This window comes from Limulus polyphemus, unplaced genomic scaffold (assembly GCF_000517525.1).
Source record: "Limulus polyphemus unplaced genomic scaffold, Limulus_polyphemus-2.1.2 Scaffold316, whole genome shotgun sequence".
NCBI classification, from domain to species: domain Eukaryota; kingdom Metazoa; phylum Arthropoda; class Merostomata; order Xiphosura; family Limulidae; genus Limulus; species Limulus polyphemus.
This window is the reverse complement of record NW_013665926.1, coordinates 251382-277220: the sequence shown is the minus strand read 5'-3', so window position 1 is coordinate 277220 and position 25839 is coordinate 251382. Positions and strand designations below refer to the sequence as shown.

General features: G+C 32.9%; 1 protein-coding gene across 1 annotated transcript in view; it reads left to right on the top strand.

Moving 5' to 3' along the window:
• The window catches only part of LOC106457322, a 168395-nt gene that overhangs the window by 35530 nt on the left and 107026 nt on the right, over positions 1-25839 (top strand). Inside the window, exons 8-16 of the mRNA XM_022383191.1 lie at positions 1932-2093; positions 5827-6009; positions 13126-13257; positions 13696-13878; positions 14494-14625; positions 17332-17514; positions 20267-20398; positions 22014-22199; positions 25668-25799. Coding sequence (XP_022238899.1) covers positions 1932-2093; positions 5827-6009; positions 13126-13257; positions 13696-13878; positions 14494-14625; positions 17332-17514; positions 20267-20398; positions 22014-22199; positions 25668-25799 — 1425 coding nt within the window. The remainder of the gene's footprint in view (positions 1-1931; positions 2094-5826; positions 6010-13125; positions 13258-13695; positions 13879-14493; positions 14626-17331; positions 17515-20266; positions 20399-22013; positions 22200-25667; positions 25800-25839) is intronic.

Genomic DNA, 25839 nt, shown 5'->3' with positions numbered 1-25839 from the left:
GTACTATACAGCCAGCTAAACTTTTCTAACCCACAGATAAAAACAACAACTATACTATACAGCCAGCTAAACTTTTCTAACCCACAGATAAAAACAACAACTGTACTATACAGCCAGCTAAACTTTTTTAACTCACAAATAAAAACAACAACTGTACTATACAGCCAGCTAAACTTTTCTAACTCACAGATAAAAACAACAACTATACTATACAGCCAGCTAAACTTTTTTAACCCACAGATAAAAACAACGACTGTAGTATACATCCAGATACACTTTTCTAACTCACAGATAAAAACAACAACTGTACTATACAGCCAGCTAAATTTTCTAACTCACAGATAAAAACAACAACTATACTATACAGCCAGCTAAACTTTTTTAACCCACAGATAAAAACAACGACTGTAGTATACATCCAGGTGACTGTCATATCGGTTCCTTATAAGATTTACAGTTTCGTCTATTTATCGGAAACCTTTTTCTTCTTATTCTTTTTCTCCCCCATTTCCATTTCCTAAGCTCAATCCTGGTGGTTAAGGCAGAGACTCGTAATCTCAGAGTCGTGGGTTTGAAACCCCGTCATTGAATACGTTCGTCTTTTCGGCAGAGAAGGCGTTATAATGTGATTGTCGATCACATTATTCTTTGGTAAAAGAGTAGCCCAAGAGTTGGCGGTGGGTAGTGTTGACTAGCTGCCTTCCCTCTAGTCTTACACTGCTAAATTAGGGACGGCTAGTGCAGACAGCCCTCGTGTAGCTTTGCACGAAATACAAACATAAAATCAAATGGGAGATTTTTCATAAATTTTGCAATAACATTATGAGTCCTAGTAAGAAATGTTTTGAACGTTCGTAAATGTCAACGATGGTTCAGCAAATTTCGTTCAGGTGACTTTAGCCTTAAAAACTGTGATGGCAGGGACCGACATGTTGGAATTGATATTGATGATCTGAAGACGCTTGTTGAGTCTAACCCAAGTCAACACAAACATGCAATTTCAGGGCCATTTCACGAGGGAGTTCAAAATGAATTACTCCTTTGATGTCCCACCAAATGCAAAGCATCACTTTCTGTGGATGGAGTCCAGGCTTTGGGGTCAGAAGTGGTTTTTGTCTGTGACTGAGCTATTGTTTTTGGCATTTCATATTTGCATAGAGAATTCATTTTTCATCACCGTTGACAATTCTTTCCAAAAATGGTTCACATGCATCATGCAGCAGAAGAGATGAAGTAACATTAACACGTTTGAAACAATGGTCATCAGAGAGTTCGTGAAGCACCCAAACACCTTCTTTATGGAGTTTCCTATATTCCTGAGATGTTTAAGTATTGTTCCATGAGAGTCAATCCACAGAGAACTGTCAATGCAGAGATCTATAGTCAGCAACTGGAAAGTTTAAATCAAACCCTTCATCAGAAATGCCCTTCACTTGTCAATCAGAAAGGTGTTCTTCCTCTTCTCCACAACAATACATGTCCACATGTGACATGTTTGAAGCAACACAAGATTATGGAGTTGCGTTGGGAAGGTCTCCCCCCACCCATCATATTCTCCAGATATGGCACCATCAGATTATCGTCTTTTTCGTTCGCTACAACACCATCTTTATGGGAAAATATATGCAAATGTGGAAGGTGTTGAAGAGGACATCGACATGTTTTTTGCTTCAAAGCCAAGTGATTTATTTACTCAAGGTATTAACAACCTGATTGTAAGATGGGAAAGCATCATCAATAAGAATGGAGACTATTTCGTTTAATAAATGATTTGTTTTGATGTATAAGTTGATTGGGTTTTTTCTTTTAAAAAAAGCAACATTAATTTCTTGATGACCTAATAGTTACAAATTTTACATTCCATAAAGTTGTAGCTTATTATGCTATTTTTTAAGTAATTTTGTATATACAATATTCATTTCATTATGCAGGTGATCTTCATAATGAAGAAAAAGTACTGGATTGGCTACTTGAATTAAAAGGTTCAGATGGTGATGATGATGATGATGATGAAGAAAGTGTTATAGAGGATGTATCATCTAAAGCTTTAGACTCGCTCATAGAGAAGTCTCCCAACTTGGCAGTTTTGTTTTGTAAGTTGTTATTAATGTATGCAGTATATTTTAAGAGTTTATTTTAATTTGCTATTAACATTAAAACTAGAAAAATAACAGCATTTTTGGCTCTATTCAACTTTAAGTTTGGAATAGTGTTTTGTAATGGTCAAGTAACCAGCATTCCAGACTAGAGTGTATCAACAGTTTGTTACAAAGTTTGACAGTCTTTTCTGTAATTTATTATCTATATTACTAACATTGCCTTATTTAAGTACTTCACACTTTATATTACTTTTTCAAATTCTCAGGTTTGATCAACTAAATGGCAGCTGGCAAGAGTAGTGAAATAAAAAAAGTTAATATCTATCTATTTTGATATTGTTAATTTGTTATGTTACTTTGCATGTAATGTTTTTAATAAAAGAAATGAACACAACATGTAGCACTCGATACTCATCTTACCTAATTGAGTCTTTAATTTTTAGTAAAAATACTTTATTAGAAATTCTGATTTTTTCTGTACAAAAGACTTATAATGTTTACTGAAAGCTTGCCAAATTTCATGAAGATACATAAGTTATATTGTATTGGACGATGTATTGATACAATCCTATCACGGCTTCATAATACAATACTCATATTGTATCGCTATACTGCCACACCTTTAGTATGTAATAGTCATGTAGTTAATATTCTGTTGTAGGGCTTAAACTTAGAATTGTAAATACTAAAGTCTTATTTTGGAAACCATCTGTTAAATACTAAATTACTGATATTCATTTTGTTACATTTCCTTTTGCTTTGAATTGAAGTATGCTACTATAGAACACTTAAATATAATAAATAGTGGGGGGGCACTCTTCGTGGAAGCTGTCTGTGACCTGATTCGGAGTAAGATTTCTGGGGAGAATATAGACTCACTGTTTCCTGCTTCCTCTTTCACTAGAGATTACTCTCCTGAGGACTCATCTGATCAGCCACCTTCTGCCCCTTTTCTACAGTTTTGGAGATGCAACCAGTTGCTTTTGAGTCTGCCTCTGCTTTTTTGTCTGATCGTTCTCTAGGGTATTACTTGGTTTTTCCTCTTTCTCCTGATATTGCTGTGCATGCAGGTAGGTTTGCAACACAAATATGTGAGGGTGTCGCTATGTCTCTCCCCTCTCTTTTTTTTCGGAACATGCCCTAGCATATCATCATCAGGATGATATATATTTGGACACTCAAGGGTTAGATCCATTGTTGGATCTATGGGATGCCAAGTACAAACCTGTTATCTCTATTAACAGATCACAATTTTTGCTGATTCATTTGACCCTTACTACTGTTATAAGATACGTCGCTTCCCTTCAACGTTTGTCTGAAGCATGTCACCAATTGCCTCAACAATTTGATGATGAACTGGGCTCTTTACTGCTCACTACTATGACACGTTTGTCCCCTTCAGGACTTGCCTTGGTGTCGTGGTTGGTCTGTTGCTGGGACTTGAAGCATTTTTGGAGGGTATTCACTTACCTTCTCCTGCCCTTCGAGATTTATGGGAAATGCCTTTTCTTTGGCTTTATTTATTCATTCACTGGCATTCCAGAATCTTTAGAGGCCAGAGTTGATACAGCACATTTGCAGTCTTCTTTATCGTGTTTGGCTGCTCCACTCTATTCTACTTCAACTGGTACTTCTGCAGGTTCATCCCTTTGTGTCTCAAAGCCCCCTCCTTCCACTCCTCATTCCATTGGTTCTCTTTATCGTTTCCATCCTTATTCTCATGGTACATATTTGCTTTCTGCACACACTTTCTGTATGATTTATGTCCTCACCAGCCCCTCCATCTTCTCATGTGGGATTATAGCTATTAGTGTCAGTGGAGGTATGTATGTTTTGGAAGTTATCATTTTCCTAATCTGAAAATGTATTTCCAAACATGTTTACCTTCACTGATACTCTCCCTTCCTTCCTCCCCAGTAAGAGCCAATGTTAGTGACAGGAATGAGGTAAGTCTCGAAAAAGTGATTTCATTTTCTGCATACAGTGCTTATATACAGTACCTGCATAGAGAGCGTGTGAGGGCCAGGGTAAAGTTTTGCAAATTAGATATTGCCGAGGGCAGTCGAGTGGGGTATATAAAGACTAGAGCAAGCGAACACAACGTTAGATGGCAGATATGAATATCAAGAAATAGCTATTAGTGTCTGCGGAGGTAAGCATGTTTGGAAATACATTTTTAGTTTAGGAAAATGATAACATTTATATTGGAAAAGTTATTTTTCACAAACTTCATTTTAAACAATATTTTTAATATTTGCACCTTCAGAGACATAAATTTTTAACTTTACACTGTATAGAGTCATGTAGATCTGACCTTAAGAAAATATTGACTCAGCTAAGTGCAATGCTGACAGACAAACATCCATTTCCCTAAATTTTATCATTGTAAGATTAATCTGCTGTACTTTGAATTAACAAAAAAGTTTATTCTTTGCAATTCTTCCTTTTGTAATTTTGTGTTTTCTTATATTTCAATATTTATGAGATCTCTGAGATTCTCCTCTTTCATTAATCCATTGACTGCTGATTCGCTGTATAGATTATGGTCTACCTCTGGCAGTTGAATACGAGTGTGCCATGTATGGCTTGCAGAACATCCACTCACTTTAGAGCAGCTACAGGTTAAGAAGTGTCTGTACATACTCAGAAATCAACCTCAGTATTCTTTGTGAAATATATCATTCTTACTTCAACATAGTCTCTGACAAGTCATTTCATCTTTATGTCAGTTTTTTGGTATTTTAATGTGTGTTTTTTTTATCATGGTTTTAGTTTTTACTAAAATAATAATGTTGTTTTCAAAATAAAAACAAACTTAGTCTGTCAATATTTTACATTATTATTGTTTAACCCTACTAGAACTCAGGCTTTAAAATTTAACTGTATATTACTATTATGATGTCATTCAATAACATCAATAACAATTCCTGGATTTTTTACTTTCTAGAATACCATTTTGACAGTGTTTCTAATTATCAGAACATTAATTCTTACATTGATAGTAACTAAAGGCATATTTAACAGATAAATGCCTATTATTAATGTAGGCATCATATTTACTTGAGGTTATCCTATTAGAAATCTCATAACAGACATATAGTTTTTGTTAGTCAGTTTGTACACCTTGCTAATATATAAAACTATGAATAATAGTTTTTAATTGCCATATATTACTTTTTAATTGTCCTCTGGTGAGACAACAGTAAATTTACAGACTTACAATGCTAAAATCTGGGTTTCGATTCCCCACAGTGGAAACAGCAGATAGCTCAATATGACTTTACTCAAAAAACAGACAAACAAACATTTTCATTTGAGACCAATAAGTAAAGTACATATGTGTAAAGCTACTGAAACATTTACCAAATATTAATAATTTTGTTTTGGTGTTTATGCATTGCATAGAACATTTTACCTGTGGGTGTTTTGGGTTTTGTAAAGGAAGCAGTTTATTTAGTTCATAAAAGATGTATCATAGTGTTTGGAATAGTGTTCCTTTTTTATTCAATTCATTCTTTATAAAACAAAGACATTACTTTTTTTGTGTAACCTTAACTGTGTTTTGATTTATTCAAATAACACAGATTTTTTACCTTGATGAGATATTAATAGTGATGATTACCTATTAATTATAACTAATATTTACAAAAAAATGATAAAGAAGAAAATGGTCATATCCTTATAAGATATGCTATCTTTATAAGGAACATTGCTTGTTTTGCTTTAGATGACAAAGACAGCAAGAAAAGTAAGAAAATACTAGCAGAGTTAGAAAACATTGATGATGACACAGATCGTCATGGTATTCCTTTTGTGAAGATTGATGATGATAGAATGGCTGCTGAATATGGCATTGATGATCTTCCTACTCTGGTTTACTTTGAAGATAAAATTCCAAATTTCTATCAAGGTATGTATTTGTTGCCTTCTAATAAAATATATTATATTATAATTCACAGAAGTATAAAAAGAAGTATTAGAAATACAGTATTTTGTGATGAATATACAGTCATCACGTTGTTTGTGACATTTTTTTCTGTATTGTTTCCAAACTAGTAAAATATAACACACAACTTAAGTTTGTCAGCTGTGTCCACAAAACATTTTAGCAAGACAGTGATTGTGAACACATTAATCAAAGATTTTAGGTTATAAACACAAATTTTCAATTAAAGAACTAGAAGATTTGGTGGCAGTTTTCACCTTTTTATCAATCCAGTGAAAAAGGTGACAGGCACCACCAAAATGTCTGGTGCTTTGTTTCTAAATTTTTGTTTTTAGATTAAAAACTGTCTCCACAGTTTTTAAAATACTTGAGAAGTTAATCATTATGGCTTATAAGTTTCTTGGTACAAATGAATGATTAAAATATTTATAAAAAATTTTAAACTGCAATTTTTAAGGGGTTTGCTTATGTTATTTAAGAAACTTGATTTTTTATGCTCACATAAAACTAATAATAATGATAACTAAATAAAATTTCATTTCCAAGAAATTTCATTACCTCACCTCTTCATGCAGATTAGCTATCTTCCTTATGCATCTGCTTAAGAGATTTGTATAAAACTAGCCTTGAGGCAACTCCTACCTAATTTCACATGTTTTAATGTGAATTGTGCTGGTGCATGATGACATCACCACGTGAGAAAATCCTCCACTAATAGAAGAAGAACACAACCTCCATGCTCAATAACTCCCCTATGCACTTCTGATAACTTCATTCATCTTCTCGGCATTGTATTGTACAGACATATTTAAATTTCTAATTTGAATTCAAATTGTTGAGATTTTCATTGTTAACAAATCTTTGTGTTTGTTTTCTTTGTCATTTGTTTTGAAAGCTTTAATTTTTTATTGTGAATTCTCAAAAGGCAGTGACTCATACTTAGTCCTGGGTGAATGACATTGTTCACACACACACACACACACACAGGGCTTATTTCTACTGTGGCTCCTGGAGGTTTGTTAACTTTTGGGGATGTTGTAGCCATTATTAAACGTGTTATGGATTACCACATGCTTACTGGGCCAGCTTAGCCTGTTCCACTTCTTCTGCTCCGTTCCTTCTTACTTTGTTCTTCTGCTGTTGGAACTCATTGGATCAGGTTACATTCCTCTTTATGTTCTCCTTCCTATTCCTATGGTATTTGTTGGAATCCCTTTCTGTGCCCAGATGTTTTCCACTGTGTTCATTTCTCCCCAGTGGCCTGGACTGATGTTCTGTGGTTTCTGTCCGTGTTATCTTCATAGATTTTTTCATCTTTCTCGACCTTACTCTTTACTCCTGTTCCTCACCTAGATCAATCTACCCTTAACCTTCCCATTCCAGGTTCCAGGCCTTCTTCTTTTTCTTGTCTTCCCTCTCTCAGAAGTCTATCTACTTTATAGCTCTGCTTGTTAGTGACTTTCAGACATGTACAACCCTGTGTGTACCTGTTGCTTCTCCTGCTGTTGGTCTCATTTTCTACTGACAGTTGTTTTTCATTTCTCCACCTTGATCTCTCTTGTCACTTCTCTTCCCATTTCCTTTTCTTCTTCCTCAAACCTTGCCTATGATCTTTTTCACCTGATCTGTGGTTGGCCATGGTTGATGTATCAGACACTTTCCTATACATCACTCTTGACCACATATTTCTTTATTCCACCCATCATTTTCATATCTTCTTGTTCCTTACTCTTTCTTTTGATTTAATATTGGACACTTTTGTATTTATTGATATCATGATGGCCTTCACTCATCATATTCACAACCCAGAGCTGGCATTTCTTTTCTTGTACAATTGTCTTCTCTTGGCTCATTCTTGGATGGTTTCTTCTTCTCACGCCTCCCTTCTTTTACAGGAGACTACTTGGTTGTGGGGAAGGACTTTTCCTGAGATCTAACTCATTTCTTATGCCTGGTTGATAGTTAGTACTACTGGGCATTTTCTTCATCTCTTTTCTCATCCGAGGGAGTTTAGCCGTCACTTCGTTGCCTGTGAGCTATAGCGTATCTTGTCACTGGTTTTGCACTTCTCATTCTCTTCCTCTGCAGTAGGTTCTTTCCCTTTTGGGGACTCTACCTTTACTGGAACTCATTCCTTTGTGGCATGCACAACTATGTCTTCTACAGTGGTCTTTGCAGATCCAAGGGTTTCTCTTTTGGGCTCCATTGTTTTCATCCTCTCCTTGAGGAATTGTCATGGTGACTGGACCATACCCATACTACTTTTGGTATTCCCTTACCACCTCTCAAACCAGATCTCTCTCTCACCGATGCTTTCCTCTCTGATTGAGACACATCTCTAGACAAGGGCAAGTTTATTGGTGCTTGGATGTGGGATAAATGTTCACTCCACAGCAGTGGGCTTGACCTTCTCTCTGTTTGTCTGGCATGTTCCCATTCCCACCCCTGCTGGTGTATCACTTGGTTATGTCCCACTCAGTCACTTCCACAGTCGTTTCTTGCATCTACTGTCCGTGAAGCACCTGTTCCAGGACCATTTGCTCTTGAGCATTGAACATACACTTCTGGATCCATCCACAGCAGGTTTAACTTATTGCTTATCATTTACCAAGAGCTTATAACTTGATTGCAGGTTGCCTCTCTTAGCCTGTCCTCATTCTACCAATGAAGTGGTCTCTACATCCCCAGGTTTTCTTAGGGTTTCCTCTTAGTTTTGTACATCTCTCTTTGGATGCTTTTGACACCCTTCTCTACTCCGGGCTTCCTCTTTTCTAGTCCACTGTTCCTCATCCTTTGGCCCTGGCTGTTGTAATTCTCAGCCAGTCTGGTCTTTTCTTTTTCTGTAACCCTATTACAATTTTTTCTCTCCTCCTTTGGGGTTCTCACTTTATTACACATCACTCCTTGTCAGATCCTATATTTAGTGCCTCTTTGGTCAGCTCAGCCTTGGTTTCCTCTACATTTTCACTTATCATTCACTCTCCTCCTTATTCTTTTCGATTTTCCCTCTCTCATGCTTCTCCCTCACATGTCCCTTTTTTGATCATGGAATATATTCCTTCCATCTTCATGTGTGGGATTTATCCAATCCATCACCCATCTGGCCAGACTTTCCAGTCATGTGGCATTCTTATTGTCACATTCCTGTCACCCTTCTACTGTGTTTGTCTGTCAATGAAAGTATCATGTCTTTCATCATTTGTCCATTTTCCACTCCTTTACACCTGGCCATCCTACTGTGAACCACCTTTCAGTCTTATTACCTGATTGTTCATCCAAGGTTTTTCATTCTATGTCTGTGCTGTTTATTGAGCAGCCTTGTTCATGAGATTTCTCCTTTTCTCATACCAGAAACTGTTTGTTCCCCTGTATTCCCCACCCTATTATGCCCCTTTGTTTTTCTTCGACATCATAGCTCAACTCCTATATCTCATTGAGATCTTAATGGTGATGTGCATGCTCTCATGTGTTCCCTGTTCTCACTGTTGGCTTCTAGCTTTTGTACCATCTTTGACTCCAGACTTGTTTCCTCCTTCTCACCTGCAATTACCATTGTTCCATTATCTATGCTATGGATGCTTCTAGTACCCTCTTCCCTCTCACTTTTTTACTTCTCTCCCTGGACTGATCTTTCCTTCCTAAGACTTCAACCACTTGGGAGGGTAACTGTACTTTTTCAAGTATCTTCCTTCATTCTGTCTCTCCCCACTTATTTGGACCTGGATTGGCCCTTGTGTCCTGTTTGAGTTTTTTTGGTGTTTCTTATCACAGACCTTTCCCTTTCAGGGTCTCTACTCTTGGACCCCTTTTCTCCTAGGGATCTTTCTCCTTTTATCTTTACTGTATGTGTTTGTTGATTCCTCCAGTTGGTATGTTTGTCTCTGAATTTGATGCTTGCTGGCTATTTCACATTTCTTCATATTCAATTTGTCACTTTTCTCTTTCTCTTGCATCTCATCTTTGTGGCTCTGAGATGAGATCACCCATTTATGTTTCTTTATCTACACCATCTAGCTGCTTCATCTTCTTCTGGATTTTGGCTTCCATCTATCACCTTACTGTCTCTGAGAAGAATACATACAATTTCTTTTTCATACCCCATTTTAATTTTATAGGATCCCATCAGATGACTAGTGTTGCCTTCTAGGTCATACTTACCCAAAATATACATTGAGTTAAGATAACAGTAAGTGCTCATACCACCTACCCTGGCTCTACCAGTGTCCACTGTGAGATGGGGTTTTCCACAAGGCCACTTGAGTTATCCTCGTGATATACATTTACTCAGTTGCCTGATCCAGACTATACCTATATCATGGAAAAATCCAGCATCGGTTTGGTGATCTGCTCACCTCTTTATCTCGCACTTTCTAGCTTTAAAAAATAGGGTTTTGTGGTCATTCACTGCACAGTATTCAGTAGAAAACCTTTCTGGCTGGAGGTCCAATAGGGATCTGGACACTTTTTTTGGGTCTGAACAGTGTGAATTCTCTCTCCCCCTCCTCATTTTTGAGTGAAACACAAGAAACCCTTGCCACTTACAAGTTCCTAACCATTAAGGGGGGGGGGTACCTTGGAGAACTCTCACCATTTGGGCTTAGCATAATACAATGAGAAGTGGGGTGGTGGTGACACTGTCATTGTATTGTGGGTCACCCTTCTGAACCATAACTCATGCAACTTGTGCTCTCTTGCAGTCAAAGTATGTTCAGTTGAGTCAAGGTGAGCACACAATCTACAGAAAACATGATCCAAAACTAATGTCTGAGTGTGTTCAATAGAACTGAGGTGAGGACACACTATATGAAACCGTAATATGTCACTGATGTGCCCTCCTCCTGTAACCAGTGCCTATTCAGTAGAGTTGAGGTGAGTATACACTATAGAAAACCATACTACATTACTAAAGTACCCTCCTCTTGCAGCTGGAGTCTGTCTCATTGAGTCTGTTCAATAGAGTCATGGTGAGCACACAAGATATGGTCTGAATGTCTCCCAAACACACTACACAAATTGGCTTTCTGACAGCATATGTGCAAGTGATTGGATGGTTATTTTCTCATTCTGCCAGTCTCTGCAGCACAAGGAGCTTATTTGTCTTTTTCCTCCTTACATTCTGGGTGAAGAGTATACCGTAGTTGAGACGAGATATGGTCTCCCACAGGTGTGCACTTATGGGGCCCCTGTCATTGGGTGTCACACTCCATGAGCATCTCTTTAGGTGCTTTCTGAAGGGAACTCACCTTGGATATTTTGCACCAGCCCCTCCTTCAATTCAGTATGGGATCCTAGCTAATCTGTGTGTAGAGGTATCTACCAAAAATACGTTTTCAGATTATGAAAATGTTAACTTACATGGATTCAATGCTGAAGACTAGTTACTGTAATATCTGAATAAGGTTCCAAAACCATTATTAGTAGTCTACTCAAAATGTCTAAAAAATCATTGACATTACAACCCATTTCTTATTGAAGTAAAATTTCATTTATTTGACACCAGAATGCTATTACGCTAAAAAGGTTCAAGAAATTTATGATTAAGTAAATGTATTTGCAGAATTTAACTATTAGAGACCAAAAACATTAGAAACTTTGAAATTGTCTGAACAATAAAATGTTGAATCTAAGTTTCAATTGGACAGCAACTGCCTGTTGTAGAAACATACAAATGTAGAGGATGATGTTTCGAAAGTCTTCCGCCTTTTGTTTTCAGGTCAGTGTGTGTGTGGTGTAGTTTGATCTTTATAGTGTTCTAGTGGATTGTGGAAGAGCATGTTATGATTGGTTGGCTAAAAGACGTTTCTGATTGAAGGAGAGACTTCCTGTAGCCTCTACATCACACACACACACTGACCTGAAGACAAAAGGCGGAAGACTTTCGAAACATCGTCTTCTACATTTGTAGGTTTCTACAACAGGCAGTTGCTGTCCGTTTGAAAGTTAGATTCATTATAAATACTTTGCCTAAACAACCTATCAATAAAATGTTACCTTAAACATTTTTTCCATAAAGGTTCAGCAACATAAAGTTAAAGTAAAGCTTCTAGTTAAGAATAGTGAGAAAGTAGGCAAGAACTTTTTATAGTTAATATGTGTTGTATAACACATTTAAACCATTAATGCTATTCTCAGTATTTTTTTATATAAAACTTGTTAAATAAAAACAGAAATGTAAACTGTTCTTCAACATTCTGATAAGTATTCTGATTCTCATGATGTATATCCCATGTTTATATTTTGGTTTGTTTTTTGTTTATCTGAAACTATGAAATTATCTAATAATTTGGAATTGAAAGTTCATAAATTTGAAATTATTGTAAGTAATGTGGAGTAAATTGAAATCACAGCTTGAAACGAACAGTTGGCCACTGGGAAAATATTTGCCAGTTATTTTAAAAGTTACTCACAGAAGTGTCACTCTTAATGGATATAACTGGTGAGACGATATTTCCAAGAAACATTGCATTTTCAGTTTTAGGTTTTTAATATATTATCAAACTGTATATTTGTGATAATAATTACATTTGTTAATGTGAAATGAAAAAAAAAAAAAATATATATATATATATATATATATATATTGATATATGTGATCTAAAAAACTGACACTTAAACACACTGCATTTACTTGCTATTTTGAATTTAGTGAATCCCATAGAGAAATGCAAGAATGATGCACAACAAGCTACTGGAGAAGGCTTATTAGTTGATAATTGTAGTGTGGTTTTCCCATAAATGTTATTCATGCTACCAATGTTTTAAAAATAATTTTGACTGTTGTTTACATTAATTTCAAACCCTGATGGTTAAAGTGTTTAAATTGTTTTAAAATATAGTGATTTGATATAAGAAAATATGACAGTAAAATGGTGAACTTTTTAAGTAAATTTGGAGTGATTATTGAGTGGAAGTGTTTACTTGCATGTTGTTAACATGTTTAAATAGTCTGCAGAGATATGTTTTTGTGTTCAGAGCTCCTTTTTTTAAAATTGCAGATTTATCTACAATCAGTAAGTGAATCACATTGAATGGTTGTGTAATTCAATATTCGGATGTGTTTTTAATTTCTTAAAAATTTAGGTGACTTGAGCAAAGAAGAAGAGGTCCTGAAGTGGTTGGTCAAACAGTTAACATCTGATGAAATTGAAGACATCACTGATGAAGTGCTTGATAAGCTTATAGAGAAATCTCCATTTCTCGCAGTGTTGTTTTGTAAGTGAAGTTAGTCTCTTTTTCATAAAATTTTGAACATCTTGAGGATGTACCATGAAACTTTGATCAATTTATATTTGAGGGTTGACCATGCTATTATGCTATAAGACTTTCACTAGTGTATATGTATATTGAAAGTTTATAATGTTTGTTAGCTTTGGAACTATAATCAAAGTATATATAGAAGATTTACTGTATCAGTAAGTTTTAAAACTTTTATTAATCTACATATGAAGTAGGTTTGTCATAAGCTATGAAACTTGCCCAGACTGTATATTAGGAAGTTTTATCTTTTATCCTAGGGAGAAATCTTATTCTACCATAGAGACTCACTTTTATTTCTAACTGAAATTGTTGTTGAAACTGTGTGTGTGTATATCAAGTCTTTTTGTAGAATACTAAAAAGCATGGGATAACTTATTTTGTTAATTTTTCTAGATGACAAAGACAGTAAAAAGAGCTTAAAAGTGATACAAGAATTAGAAAACATTGATGATGACACTGACGAACATGGCATTCCATTTGTAAAGATTGATGATGATAAAACTGCTGCTGAGTTTGGAATTGAAGATTTACCAGCTTTAGTGTACTTTGAGAGCAAAGTTCCAAATTTCTACCAAGGTATTCAAATGTTAAAACTTTTAAGTACTTTAATGTATGCAAAATTTGTTACAATGAGCATAACGGGTATGCATGAGAAAATGTTTTACACGTATATACAGAGTGAGTTATTTTTTTTGAATGAACTGAAGTATATATCCCAAGATTTTTAAATAAAGTGCTTGATAATGTGTTATTTGAATATCCTGTATTAATCTTATATATAGCTTTTTTTATAAAGAAGGCAATAGATATATCTACAGATGGGGACAATTAACAGCTATATACCAGAGTAGAGATTTGTCCAGGAAAACAAAACAAAATGAAAAACACAAGTTAACCAAAAGAAAAGCTTTGGGAATTTCAAATAAATTATTAAAGAATAAATAATAAAATAGAATTAAAAACATACACAGTCACATAGAGAAAGACTGTACTAGCTATCAGAAAATTTTGTTATTTTTTCCTCTGGACACAGCGGAATTGTTTATAATCTTGTTTAAAATTTAAATTTTTGGTTAAAATCGTAAATTATTGCATATACCTATAAATTCTTCCAATGTAAAAAGTTCTTTTATCTGTGACTATTTTAGTTTGCTTTGTTAACAGGGGCACATTTATTGGTTTATTATTTAGGAGACCTGACAAATGAGGAAAAAGTTTTGGAGTGGTTGATTAAACAGAAAACCTCTGATGAAATAGAAGATGTCACTGATAAAGTATTGGAACAAATGATTGATAGTTCAAAGTACTTGGCTGTACTATTTTGTAAGTAAATTTTTCACCATATTACTTAAAATGTGTTTTTTTATAGAGTAGCTTATAACATTTTATTCTAAATGTACATATAAATATATATATATATATATATACACACACACACACACACACATATATATATATTCAGTGGTGGCTCGGTTCCAAGAATTTCTGGCCACGTGGTAACCTTAACCATGGATCTATGAGCACTATAGTACCTTGAGTCAGGATTAGTCATTCAGTTTACATCTTCACCACCATTATCAACCCAGCCTGTAGGGTTTGACTCTCATGCAGATCTAGGGCTATAAGAGTTTGGTTGGTCTGTGGGTAGTGAGAGAGTCGTGCTAGTTCTTCTAGGGTTTTATTCCCATTGGTTGTTGGACCTAAGAAGACAGGAGGTTGGTGTCTAGTTACTGATCTTTCTCGTCTGTATCAATGTCTAGATTCTCCATGGTTCACAAGTTACTAATTCCTCAATCTGAGTTGGCATTTTTTACTGGGATTGTGGATATCCAAATTTGTTGTAGTCAGCTCCTATCTGCACATTGCCATAGTGGTAGGACACCACCACTATCAGTGGTTTTTGTGCACAAGGGTCAGGTACTGCAGTTTAGGGTATTTTACCTTCAGACTAGGATCAGCTTCATCCTTAGAGCTGAGACATCTATTCTTGCTCCAATTCAATATGTCATCAGTCTCTGTTTGTTTGTTTTTTTCATCATGTCTCTCAGTATTTCTGCTCCATGTAAAGCAAGTAGGATACAATACAAATATCCCGTGAAACAACAGGTAAGTTTATTGACCAGTCAACCAGATTTAATATGTTCCAATCAGAATTTAAAAAGAAAATTAAACACTTTTGCAGATATAAGATAAACACACTATAGGAAAGAAAGGTATGTAGTATTTACATACCTTGCTTTCTTAAACCAATTACTATGGAAATGGTATTGAGGGTTCTTTTTATATAGCCAGGAAGGTGGTGGGGTACCATTTAATTCTTAGAAGGCAACTAGTTATGAGTACCAGATCAATAGCTGCTCTTCATTATTGTCTTCAACTGTACTGACCTAAATAAGGTCACAGTACTGTATCAAAACATTGTCCCATTTTTATTCAACAGGCATTTACAGCCAATTAAAGTTCTGAAACCAGCTGTATTATCCATTGAGTGGTTTAGATATTCTGTACATGGCTTGTACTAATTTTGTTTGTTTGCAATTTACAAACTTTTTCTGCCACTGTATATTTTAAGGGAAATTTTGAATTTTTCTTCAATAAGATATGCTTAAAGTAGAGACAATTTCACTGACAAAAACAGTTATTCTTTAATAAAGTATGCTTAAGTAGAAACAGCCACACTGACAAAAACAGTTATTCTTGAATAAAGTATGCATAATTAGAAACAGTCACACTGACAAAAATACTTATTCTTCAATAAGGTATGCTAAAGTAGAAACAGCCACGCTGAAAAAAGTTATTCTTCAATAAGGTATTCTTAAAGTAGAAATAGTCACACTGACAAACAGTTCTTACAATAAGATTAAAGCTAGAAACAGTCATACTGACAGAAACATTACTCACAATGAGTTTGAAGCTAGAAACAGTCACACCACTAGAAACAATTCTCACAATAAGGTATGCTTAAAGTATAAAAAATAACACAAACAGAAATATTTTTTCTAAAAATAATATCTGTCACATTTAAATTCATCAAATGTTCAGAATAATGTATGAGCTTATAGTCATTATAAACAACAGTAATGGGAGTCAGTTTTTCTCAGGTCAACATATTCTTACAGTACAGTTGTTTCTCATAGTAATATTAATCTTTTTTTACATCAATCAAGTATTTTTTTATTTGTATGACTATTTCTCTGATTGTTATTACATGAAAGGGAATTACCTTGAGAAACTATCAACTTTATAGAGGAATTTAAGCCTATTTAAGTTGTCATAAAGAGCAATAATGCACACGAGCTAGGTTGATAATATATTAAATTTGATCTTGTAACTTTTTTTTATGATTAGCCTAGCTAGGACAATGAGCATTGATATTTCTTTAAAATGTAGCCCTCAGCTGTTTCTGATAAGGATTTTATTTCCAGTGCAAGTTAATACGTTTCTCATAACATCTGTTTATTATATTTGGATACAAAAATTCTGTTTCTTATAAGTGTTTAACTGCACTGATTTTATATAGCTAATATAATTATTATATATATATGTTTGGAGCATGGATGAATAGTTGGTTTGAGAACTTGAATGGACTCCAACTGCCTGTTGAATGAAAAGGGAAATAGTTCATCCAGTTTGAGAATAACATCATCTTTGCTAAATTGTGTTTGAATCACAAAGAATAAATGTCCTTTAAAGGGCTTATTTTGTATGAGAAATATGAAGCTTATATGTCATTTGTATTTTTGACTCGTATTAGGTCAGCTAAGCACTGCTTAAAAAAATTAATTTTTCTTTATGTTGTTTATACAACAGTTCATGAACTAAGTATGATTTAAAATCATAGTATCCAAGTTTTTAAAAGAGAAAAAAAAAAAAGGTCGTTACTATACGAAACTATGATTATTGGTTAGGTATTTTGTCAAAAAGATACAAGTATCAACTGAAAATATTGCTAATGGATTTATTTAATTTGAATTGTTTAATCAGTTAGTGTGAACTACAAAAAATTTTCGTTTTGTGGATTTTTTTCAGATGATCGAGAAAGTAAGAAAAGCATGAAAGTGTTAGAAGAATTAGAGAACATTGATGATGATACTGACAAACATGGCATTCCTTTTGTAAAAATTGATGATGATGAATCTGCTGCTGAATTTGGCATAGAAGACCTACCTGCTCTGGTGTACTTTGAAAACAAAGTTCCAAACTTCTATCAAGGTTTTTTCTATTTGCATTATAATAGATTAGTTTTCAAAAGCACACTTATATAGGATCTTGCTATGATATGCTAGGTGTAGCATATCAACTGCCAAACTGTGGTAGATGGAGCTTGCTAACAAATGTGTGCTAGTGGGAGCTTACTTTTGGACAAGGTGTTCTCTATTAATGGCATATATGGCTTATTTACATTCATTATGTAATAACAGAAACTTTTTAGAATATAACGAGTGTTAGTTGTAGGTTGCTGAAAGATAAGGTGTGTTAGGTGCAGCTTATTTATCCTCATGGTGTACTTTCAGGAGCTGTCTATTAGACATGTTGTGCTTGTTGGAGCTTATTAGTGGTTACAATTTACTAGCAGGAACTTTCTTAACAAATATGATGAGCTAAGTGCACAAGACAACAATTGAATATAATTAAACAATTTTCTTTGTGATATTTTTCTGTTACTTCAAACATACTAAAAAGTCTGATTGATCTTTTATGCAGGAGATTTAACAATAGAGGAAGAGGTCCTAGAGTGGCTAATTACTCAGCAGTCTTCTGATGAGATTGAAGATGTCACTGATAAAGTACTGGACCAAATGATTGATAATTCAAAGTTTTTAGCTGTGTTGTTTTGTAAGTATGCTTACTAAAGTTCTTGCACAAATGGTGTTATATTTAACATGTAAAAATTGCTTTAATCAAGTAGAAAATATTTTATTGTAAAATTATGTATTTTTAAGACATGGAATTTAGTTCTATATGACTTTGTAACATAAAGCAAACAAAATTTAAGTTTTACTTTGTAATGTAATTATTCTTGCACAGTAACTTGTTTTCATTTTACAGAAATGCTGAGTTGATTATAATGCTTATGAGCACCAACTCTTAAAGTTTGGACTTATTTCTATGCTTTGCACAATTGGTGGGCTCCACATATTTTGTCGTATTGAGTAATTTTATGCTTTTGGCTGTTACAACACTCTGGTTTAACACTCTCACTATGGGTATCATTTTCTGTGGACATCACAAGGTTTTAGTTTAATTAAAGTGCTTTATTATCATGGTATACAAATTAACTTTGCATCAAAACATAACTAATGATCCAAATTTTAATATTATATAAGTTTTTAAGTTCTTAATTTAAGAAAATATTTTTATAAAATCCACAATTTCCTGTAGTATTTGCTCTCCAGGTATCCCTTTTAGTCTAATTTATTTACTGCTCCTCCAAGAAGTACGAAATTTAATGTAAGTTACTCATTATAATGTTGTCATTGTTCAGGCAAAGTATATGTTTTATAGCTTTCAATCTATTTGTTTATAGAGCCATATACTAGTAGAATGTTGGTCAAGTAATGTGGCAAAATTTCTTTTGCTCTAGTTACCTGTTATTCTGTATCATTTACATATGGTATCAAGTGCACTTTGTCATGGAAAAGATTACTGTATAAATGCAGACCAATCTTTTCCACTTGTGGTTCAGGTGAAATCTTGAGGATACATCCTTCTTCATTTTTCTGTGTAACTAACCATCAATGACATGGGTAGCACATGCACACTGAGGAGGGTGGCTAGGACCTTCTTTGTATTGTTATACTCTCATTCTGGAAAATAGAGGTTTGAATCAACAGGTTGGTTCAACCACTAGACTGATCTAAAATTCTCCAGGAAACACTGACCTTGTACTTGAATTGTGAGAAATAAAGATTGATTTTCACTTTCTTACATAGTTTCCAGTATATTTTGTGTTTAGATTTAGTCAAAGCTACAATTTAGATTTACACTGGAATACACTTCCTGAAATAACTTCCTTTTGTGTAAGGGAACTACCTGAAAGATGTGTTTAGGAATAAGAAAATAGTTTTAAAATGTATTTAAAAAGCTAATGTGGTCCATCAGAATTTCTAAGTATAAAATTTCAATGATTTTTTTTCTGAACTACAGTATGTTAAATAGAATATAACATTCATTGTAATCTTGGGTGACTTATTAAGTTGTAAACATTTATTTCTTTTAGATGACAAAGAGAGTAAGAAGAGCATGAAGGTACTAGAGGAACTAGAAAACATTGATGATGATACTGATAAACATGGCATTCCTTTTGTGAAGATTGATGATGATAAAACTGCTGCTGAATTTGGAATTGATGACTTACCATCTTTAGTGTACTTTGAAAACAAAATTCCAAACTTTTATCAAGGTAACAATTAAATTCCTGATTATTTGAATTGAAAAAATGCAGCCTGTTATCTTTTTTTTTGTGTATATGTGGGAATTTAGAATTTTTTATTATAAGAGTCAGTCACACTTGCCAAACAATATAGTTGAATGTTGATATTTTATCTAAAAATAATAATTAAAAATCACTTGATTCAAATATGAAAAGTTATTGTCTTCCTTCAAAATCTGATATTTACATTAACTTAAACTGATGAGTCTAAGCAAGAAGAGAAGTTAATATACTCCAGAATATTTATGTTAATTAATAATTCTAATTGACTATAAAAATATGAATCTGATAGCCCTCAGAAAACTTGATAGTTTCTAATTATAATTTACTTAATTATTATAAGAAATGTTTTGATTAGTTAAGCCAACAGAAAAGTTTTCATGTAAGCTTATTTTGGAAAATAATGAGGTACTTCTGTAATTTTTGGTTTGACAAAAATGATTATTTTAGATGTATATTGAAAAGGAAATGCTTTAGACTGGAATAGTCCACCAGAAAATTTGTATTTAGATTACATTACTGTAATTTCAGGGGATTTGACTAAGGAAGAAGAAGTTTTAGACTGGTTGGTCCACCAAAAAAATTCTGATGAGATTGAGGATGTGACAGACAAAGTCTTAGAACAGATGATTAAAAATTCCAAAATTTTAGCAGTGTTGTTTTGTGAGTATGAAAGCTTACATTTTATCTCATAAAAATACTGCTGTTGACAAGAAATTACTGACTTATGCTCATGTTTTGCCAAAACAGTAAGAACAACATTTTAAAATTGATATGTGGAAGGTAATATAAACTTAAAAGACACCATAATCAAAGTATACTAAAAAAATTACTTATCTAAACAAAAGGAGAGTGTATATATATATATTTGGTCAAATAGCAACTTGCTCTGTTGTCGTTTAGCTGCTAAACTGAAGTGAATAGTTCCTTAGGTGTACAATACAAGTAAAGCCTGTTAAAAAGATTTTGAGTCTAAATCTTAATAACTTAAGTTGTGAATTTTGCTCATAAGCCCTGGTTTAATGAGGACATTTGATCTGGAAATGCTTATTTTGAGAGACATAGCCCCTCAAGATAAGTCCTACATTATGTGTATTTAGTATGCTACTGTACTGATCTGATAACTGTTACAATCTGATAACTGATAACATTACAATCCCAATAACTTTCACAAATTGGCATAATAGCATGGTTAGTGAAAAAATCATAGTAAATGGCATAAACTGTCAGAAGTCTTGATATCAGAGAAACTAGTTCTGACACATTCATATGTCCTCTTCAATTTCAAGTTATCTTATGGCAAGAAAACTGGTCAGCAATGTTTGTGTGATCACAGAACTTTGAATTACCTTAAAGAGACAAGAGCTCAGGAAGCTATTTAGCTTAAAATGACCTTGGGAAGTGTTGAAAGTAGGCAGGCTTTTGATTAAGAAACTTTTGATGACTATTATTTTTATGTATTCATCTGTTTTGTACTTGATGGCCAGCCAAAATCTCTCATAGGAAGAAAAGTGACATTGTTTGTGGTTTGGATTTTAATTGTGTTGACCTTTTTCATTTGAATATGTTAATTTTGATTTATGATAGGCAATAAAGTATGGTGTGAATTTTCATTTAGACATGTTTTACTAATTTGTTAATTTTATGTTATGGATATAGATAGTTAAAGAACACCCACCCAAAGTTCATGACAATTTAGTACCTACATAATGCTAATTGAAGTTACTTGTCATGTTTGTAAATCAAATAATAATTAACTTCAGAATTTAAAAAAAATTTAGTAATTGACATTTTGACCTTCACTTTATAAACTGATTTATCTAGCACAACTTAAAAAAAATTTTGACATTAAAAACAAACTTAAAATCCAAAGTTTATATTAATAATTTTGTTTTAAATTCTTAAGTTCATTGTAATTCTTTTATTTACAAATTATAATTTTGTTTGAAACAAAGACATTTAAAAATAACATTGTCCTCAAAAACGCTTTGTTCAGCTCGTAAAAAAAACTGAATTTCAGGATGACAAATTGAATCATAAATATAAATTTTTTTGTTGTTTCATTTGTTATATAGATAGAATTGTACTTTTAACAAATGTATTATAATTTCAAGTTGCCAATATTTTCTGTGTATTTACGATAGATGTGTGTGTGTGTATTATTTATTGCTTATTGTGCAGAGCATGTTAAATTGTATTTAACACGCAGGTAATTTTCATTGTACATACTATAATTATTTTTGTAGTATGTATTCTTTATCATTTGTTTCATTTTAAGATGATAAGGATGATGAAAACTCTCTGGAAGTTATTCAGGAATTGGAAAACATTGATGATGAAGCTGACTCGCATGGACTAGCATTCATCAAAATAGATGATGATGAAGTGGCTAAAGAATATGGAATTGATGATGAACTTCCAGTATTGGTTTATTTTGAAAATGAAATACCAAGTGTTTATCAAGGTTGGACCTTTTTATAAACTGTTAAAATCATAATAACTTCCCAGAAATTCTTCAGCAAATTTTTAATCAGAATTATTGGCACTTTATCTATACTTTTTTGGCATATTGTTGTTCTGTACTAATGAGTTAAAGTATTAAAAGTTTTTGTGGGTAATTATCAAAGTCATACCTGAATATAAACTTGTATCTGTTTTAGAAATTTCAAATGAAAATGAATTATTCTTTTTAATGTTAAAACAGATTTAGTGAGAAGAGCATTCACATTCTTATATAATTGTGCTGTATTATTACTAATTTTTCAAGTTTTCAAATAAATGCTGTCATGATTATGTTGTGGCCTAACAGTTTTTTTTTAAGGCCTATCAACAGATACTGTAAATTATAAAGCCTAAAATATAGAGGCAAAAATTTAAACTGCCAGCTAATAAAATATAGTTCTATTGAAAAATGAAAGCAAACAAGTGTAAAGATCTATCTCATTTATTCATTTTACTCAGAAACAAAACAAAACAAAAACACAGTTATGGTTAGAACCAGGATACATTTTGTATTAGTTAAAGATCACTGGCCTCCAATTGGCTCAGCAATACGATTCTGGTCTTATAATGCTAAAGTTCAGCATTTTATCCCCATGGTGGAAAAATTATAGATAGCCCATTGTGTATGTTTATACTTAAAAAACAAAAACAAACAAAGAAAGATCATTGAAATTAATTATTTAGTTATATAACCCTCTTCATATTTGGGGGGGGGGGGATCACAGAAATCAATGATTTCTTCTCTTAGTGAAAATACCTGACTAAATTGCATGAAATTTTGAATAAGCTTACTAAATAGTTTCTAGTTTCAGCATAGAAAATTCATTTAATTTGACTTAGTTTTCATTTTTGCAAAATTCCAAAAATTTTGTGTGACTGTTTTGAAAAAAAAAACATTAAAATTTTATTTTTGTTAATGTTGATGAGTAATCTCCATTTTATATACGCAGTCAGATTCAACTTTGTTGATGTTCATTAAGGTATTATTTTTAATACTTTTATTTTTGGTTATAAATCATAAAAACCTGTAGAAACTGACAAAGATTTATCAATTACGTAGAACCTAGCCTTTCAAAATGGAAGTAGGTCAGACTAGGTAACAGCATTTTTGTTAATAATGTTCATTGTTGAAGTCAGTTAACATCTAATAAATATACCTTCTTTTCAATAAATTATAGGTTCTATTATTTATGTGCATTATGAAAGTACAATGCACTTAACAATAACATTTAACTAGAAAGTGAATGCAATATGTCTTCCCTCTATCCACTTTATTTAGCAAAATTCTCAAAATACACTAGATTTTAAGAGAGAGAATGGTATTTAAGGCATTGGAAATGGGGGTAAACTACAACATATATACTCTATTAAGATAAATGCTTAACAGTATGAACTTCAGACTTCTTTGTGAGAAAGATATATTGGAGCCTACTAAATTGTGACCATATATTACTTAGGACAGTCAATTTCTGTAAAAATAGACTTATTCACATTGACAAATACTTTCAGGTAATTTTTGAGTTTTGGGCAAATAAGACCTGTTCTTCAAACAGTTTGTGCAATTTCATGCATAGTGTGAATCAAAAAATTATTAATAACAACATCTTGTGACATTTGCTGATGCACACAATGTGTTTAGGTTCAGAGCTCCCTATTACAAACACTGAAATGTGTTTTTTACTTTTCACCTCTGTAAAATCCCAAATATGTCTGTGAGGATTGTTTCAAGTTATCATTGTACATAGTATAATCTAAATTTGTCCAAATATAGTGGAAAGGTATAATAAAAATTCTAATTCTGTGAAATATTTCGACCTCTGACCCCTGTAAGGTCATAAGAAAGACATGAATCCGTTTGCAATGTATAATTGTGCAAAGTCCCATTTAGATTGTTTGAAATATAAAGGATTGGGAGGCCAAAAACACTATCTTTGTAAAATTGCCTATCTATCTGCTTCAGCCTGTATTGGATTGTCATAAGGTACCTTTTTGTATCTTTTTGCCAAGTCTCATTTGAACTGATAGAAATATAAGGGATATGCAGGCCAAAATATATGTTTTTGTAAAGTTTTACCTTCTACTCCTTAAAGTCCAAACCTAAGTAATAAAAAAGTCATCTGGGGGGGAGTTGGACTAGAGGTGTATGCCCTCCTTGTTTGAAGACAATCAACTCAGAAATAAATAAGTGGCACACACTTGTAAGTATTATAAAAAAGAAGAAGAAAGAAACATAGAAAATGTGTTTCCAACTATAGAGGAGAAACAATAAATAAGGATTTGAATCACCAAAATATTTTGCCATCTCCTACCATATGCTCTAAATTAAGTAAGGCTTACCTGATTTCTTGTCATAAAAGAAAATATCTGTAGCTTTCTAATAAATATAATTCATCACAAAAACGTCTTTGGGAACAAATGCAATGATTGAAAAAACTGTAAAAATGTTTCCTATGTCCTTAGTTTGTTCCTAATTCTTCTATACTTCCTATTAAATGCCATAGCTAGGTCTTGTCACTTTCCCACAAAGACATAGATTGCTTATAATAACACATCATTCATTCTATATTGATATAAATAGTTTATAAACTGTTCTATCCAATGGTATTTAAACTTTGTCTGTAGAAATTTTGAAAATTAAATTTGTTTAGTAGTTGTCCAATCACATGTTTGGGAGATCATAAAACTCAAAGTAAGAGAAGGAAAATCACAGGAGAAACAATACATTGAGGATTATGTTGTCATGATATGATAGTTTCTTTACAAATATAAACCTCACTTTTGGGATGGGCAGAAACGTTTTCAAAAAATTGGTATGTTGTTTAAAGACGAAATTCCTTAGAGTTGTACAATAATGTAAGTTTGAACATTTTTTTGTGCAAGTTATATGAAATATTTAAAAATTACAAATAATAATTCTAAACTATTTTTGAGTAAAAATTCTTAAAATACAGTTAGAAGGTTTATTGATTGTTTTTACTTAAAATTTGATATACATATGTATACTCAACACTTGAAAGATGGTTATTGGCATGGAAAGGGTTGTTCATTTAAAAATCCAATGCTAACAAATCAAAATATAGTATCTTCAAGCCTAGTAACAACATTTGGCTGTAAACAGGTTTTACATTAATAAATGAGTTTTTTTTATCTCTGTTTTACTAATAAGCATTTTTAGGGTTAAATGTCTAGATACAGATTTATCCTGGTACTGTAAGTGTTATTGTATTGTTTATATGCTCTTGTTTATTAAGTGGTACTTCTCTCTTTTTTCGTGGTAAACTGGTAGAAATAGCTATTGGCATAACTTGAAATTATTTTAATATTTTTCTTTTCTCTACATGCCTAATTCTTAATCTTTTTAGACATCAAGTACTAGTTTTCTTTCAATTCAATTGCATTATTTTTTACATTAAAACACGTTTTACATTAGGTGATTTGAAGAAGGAAGAAGAAGTCTTAGATTGGTTGTTGAGACAAATTTCATCTGATGAAATTGAAGAGGTGACGGACAAAATGTTGGATAATCTAATAGATAAACATCAGTACATTGCTGCCCTCTTTTGTAAGTGTACTTCTTCCAAATCATATACTTACTTATTTGT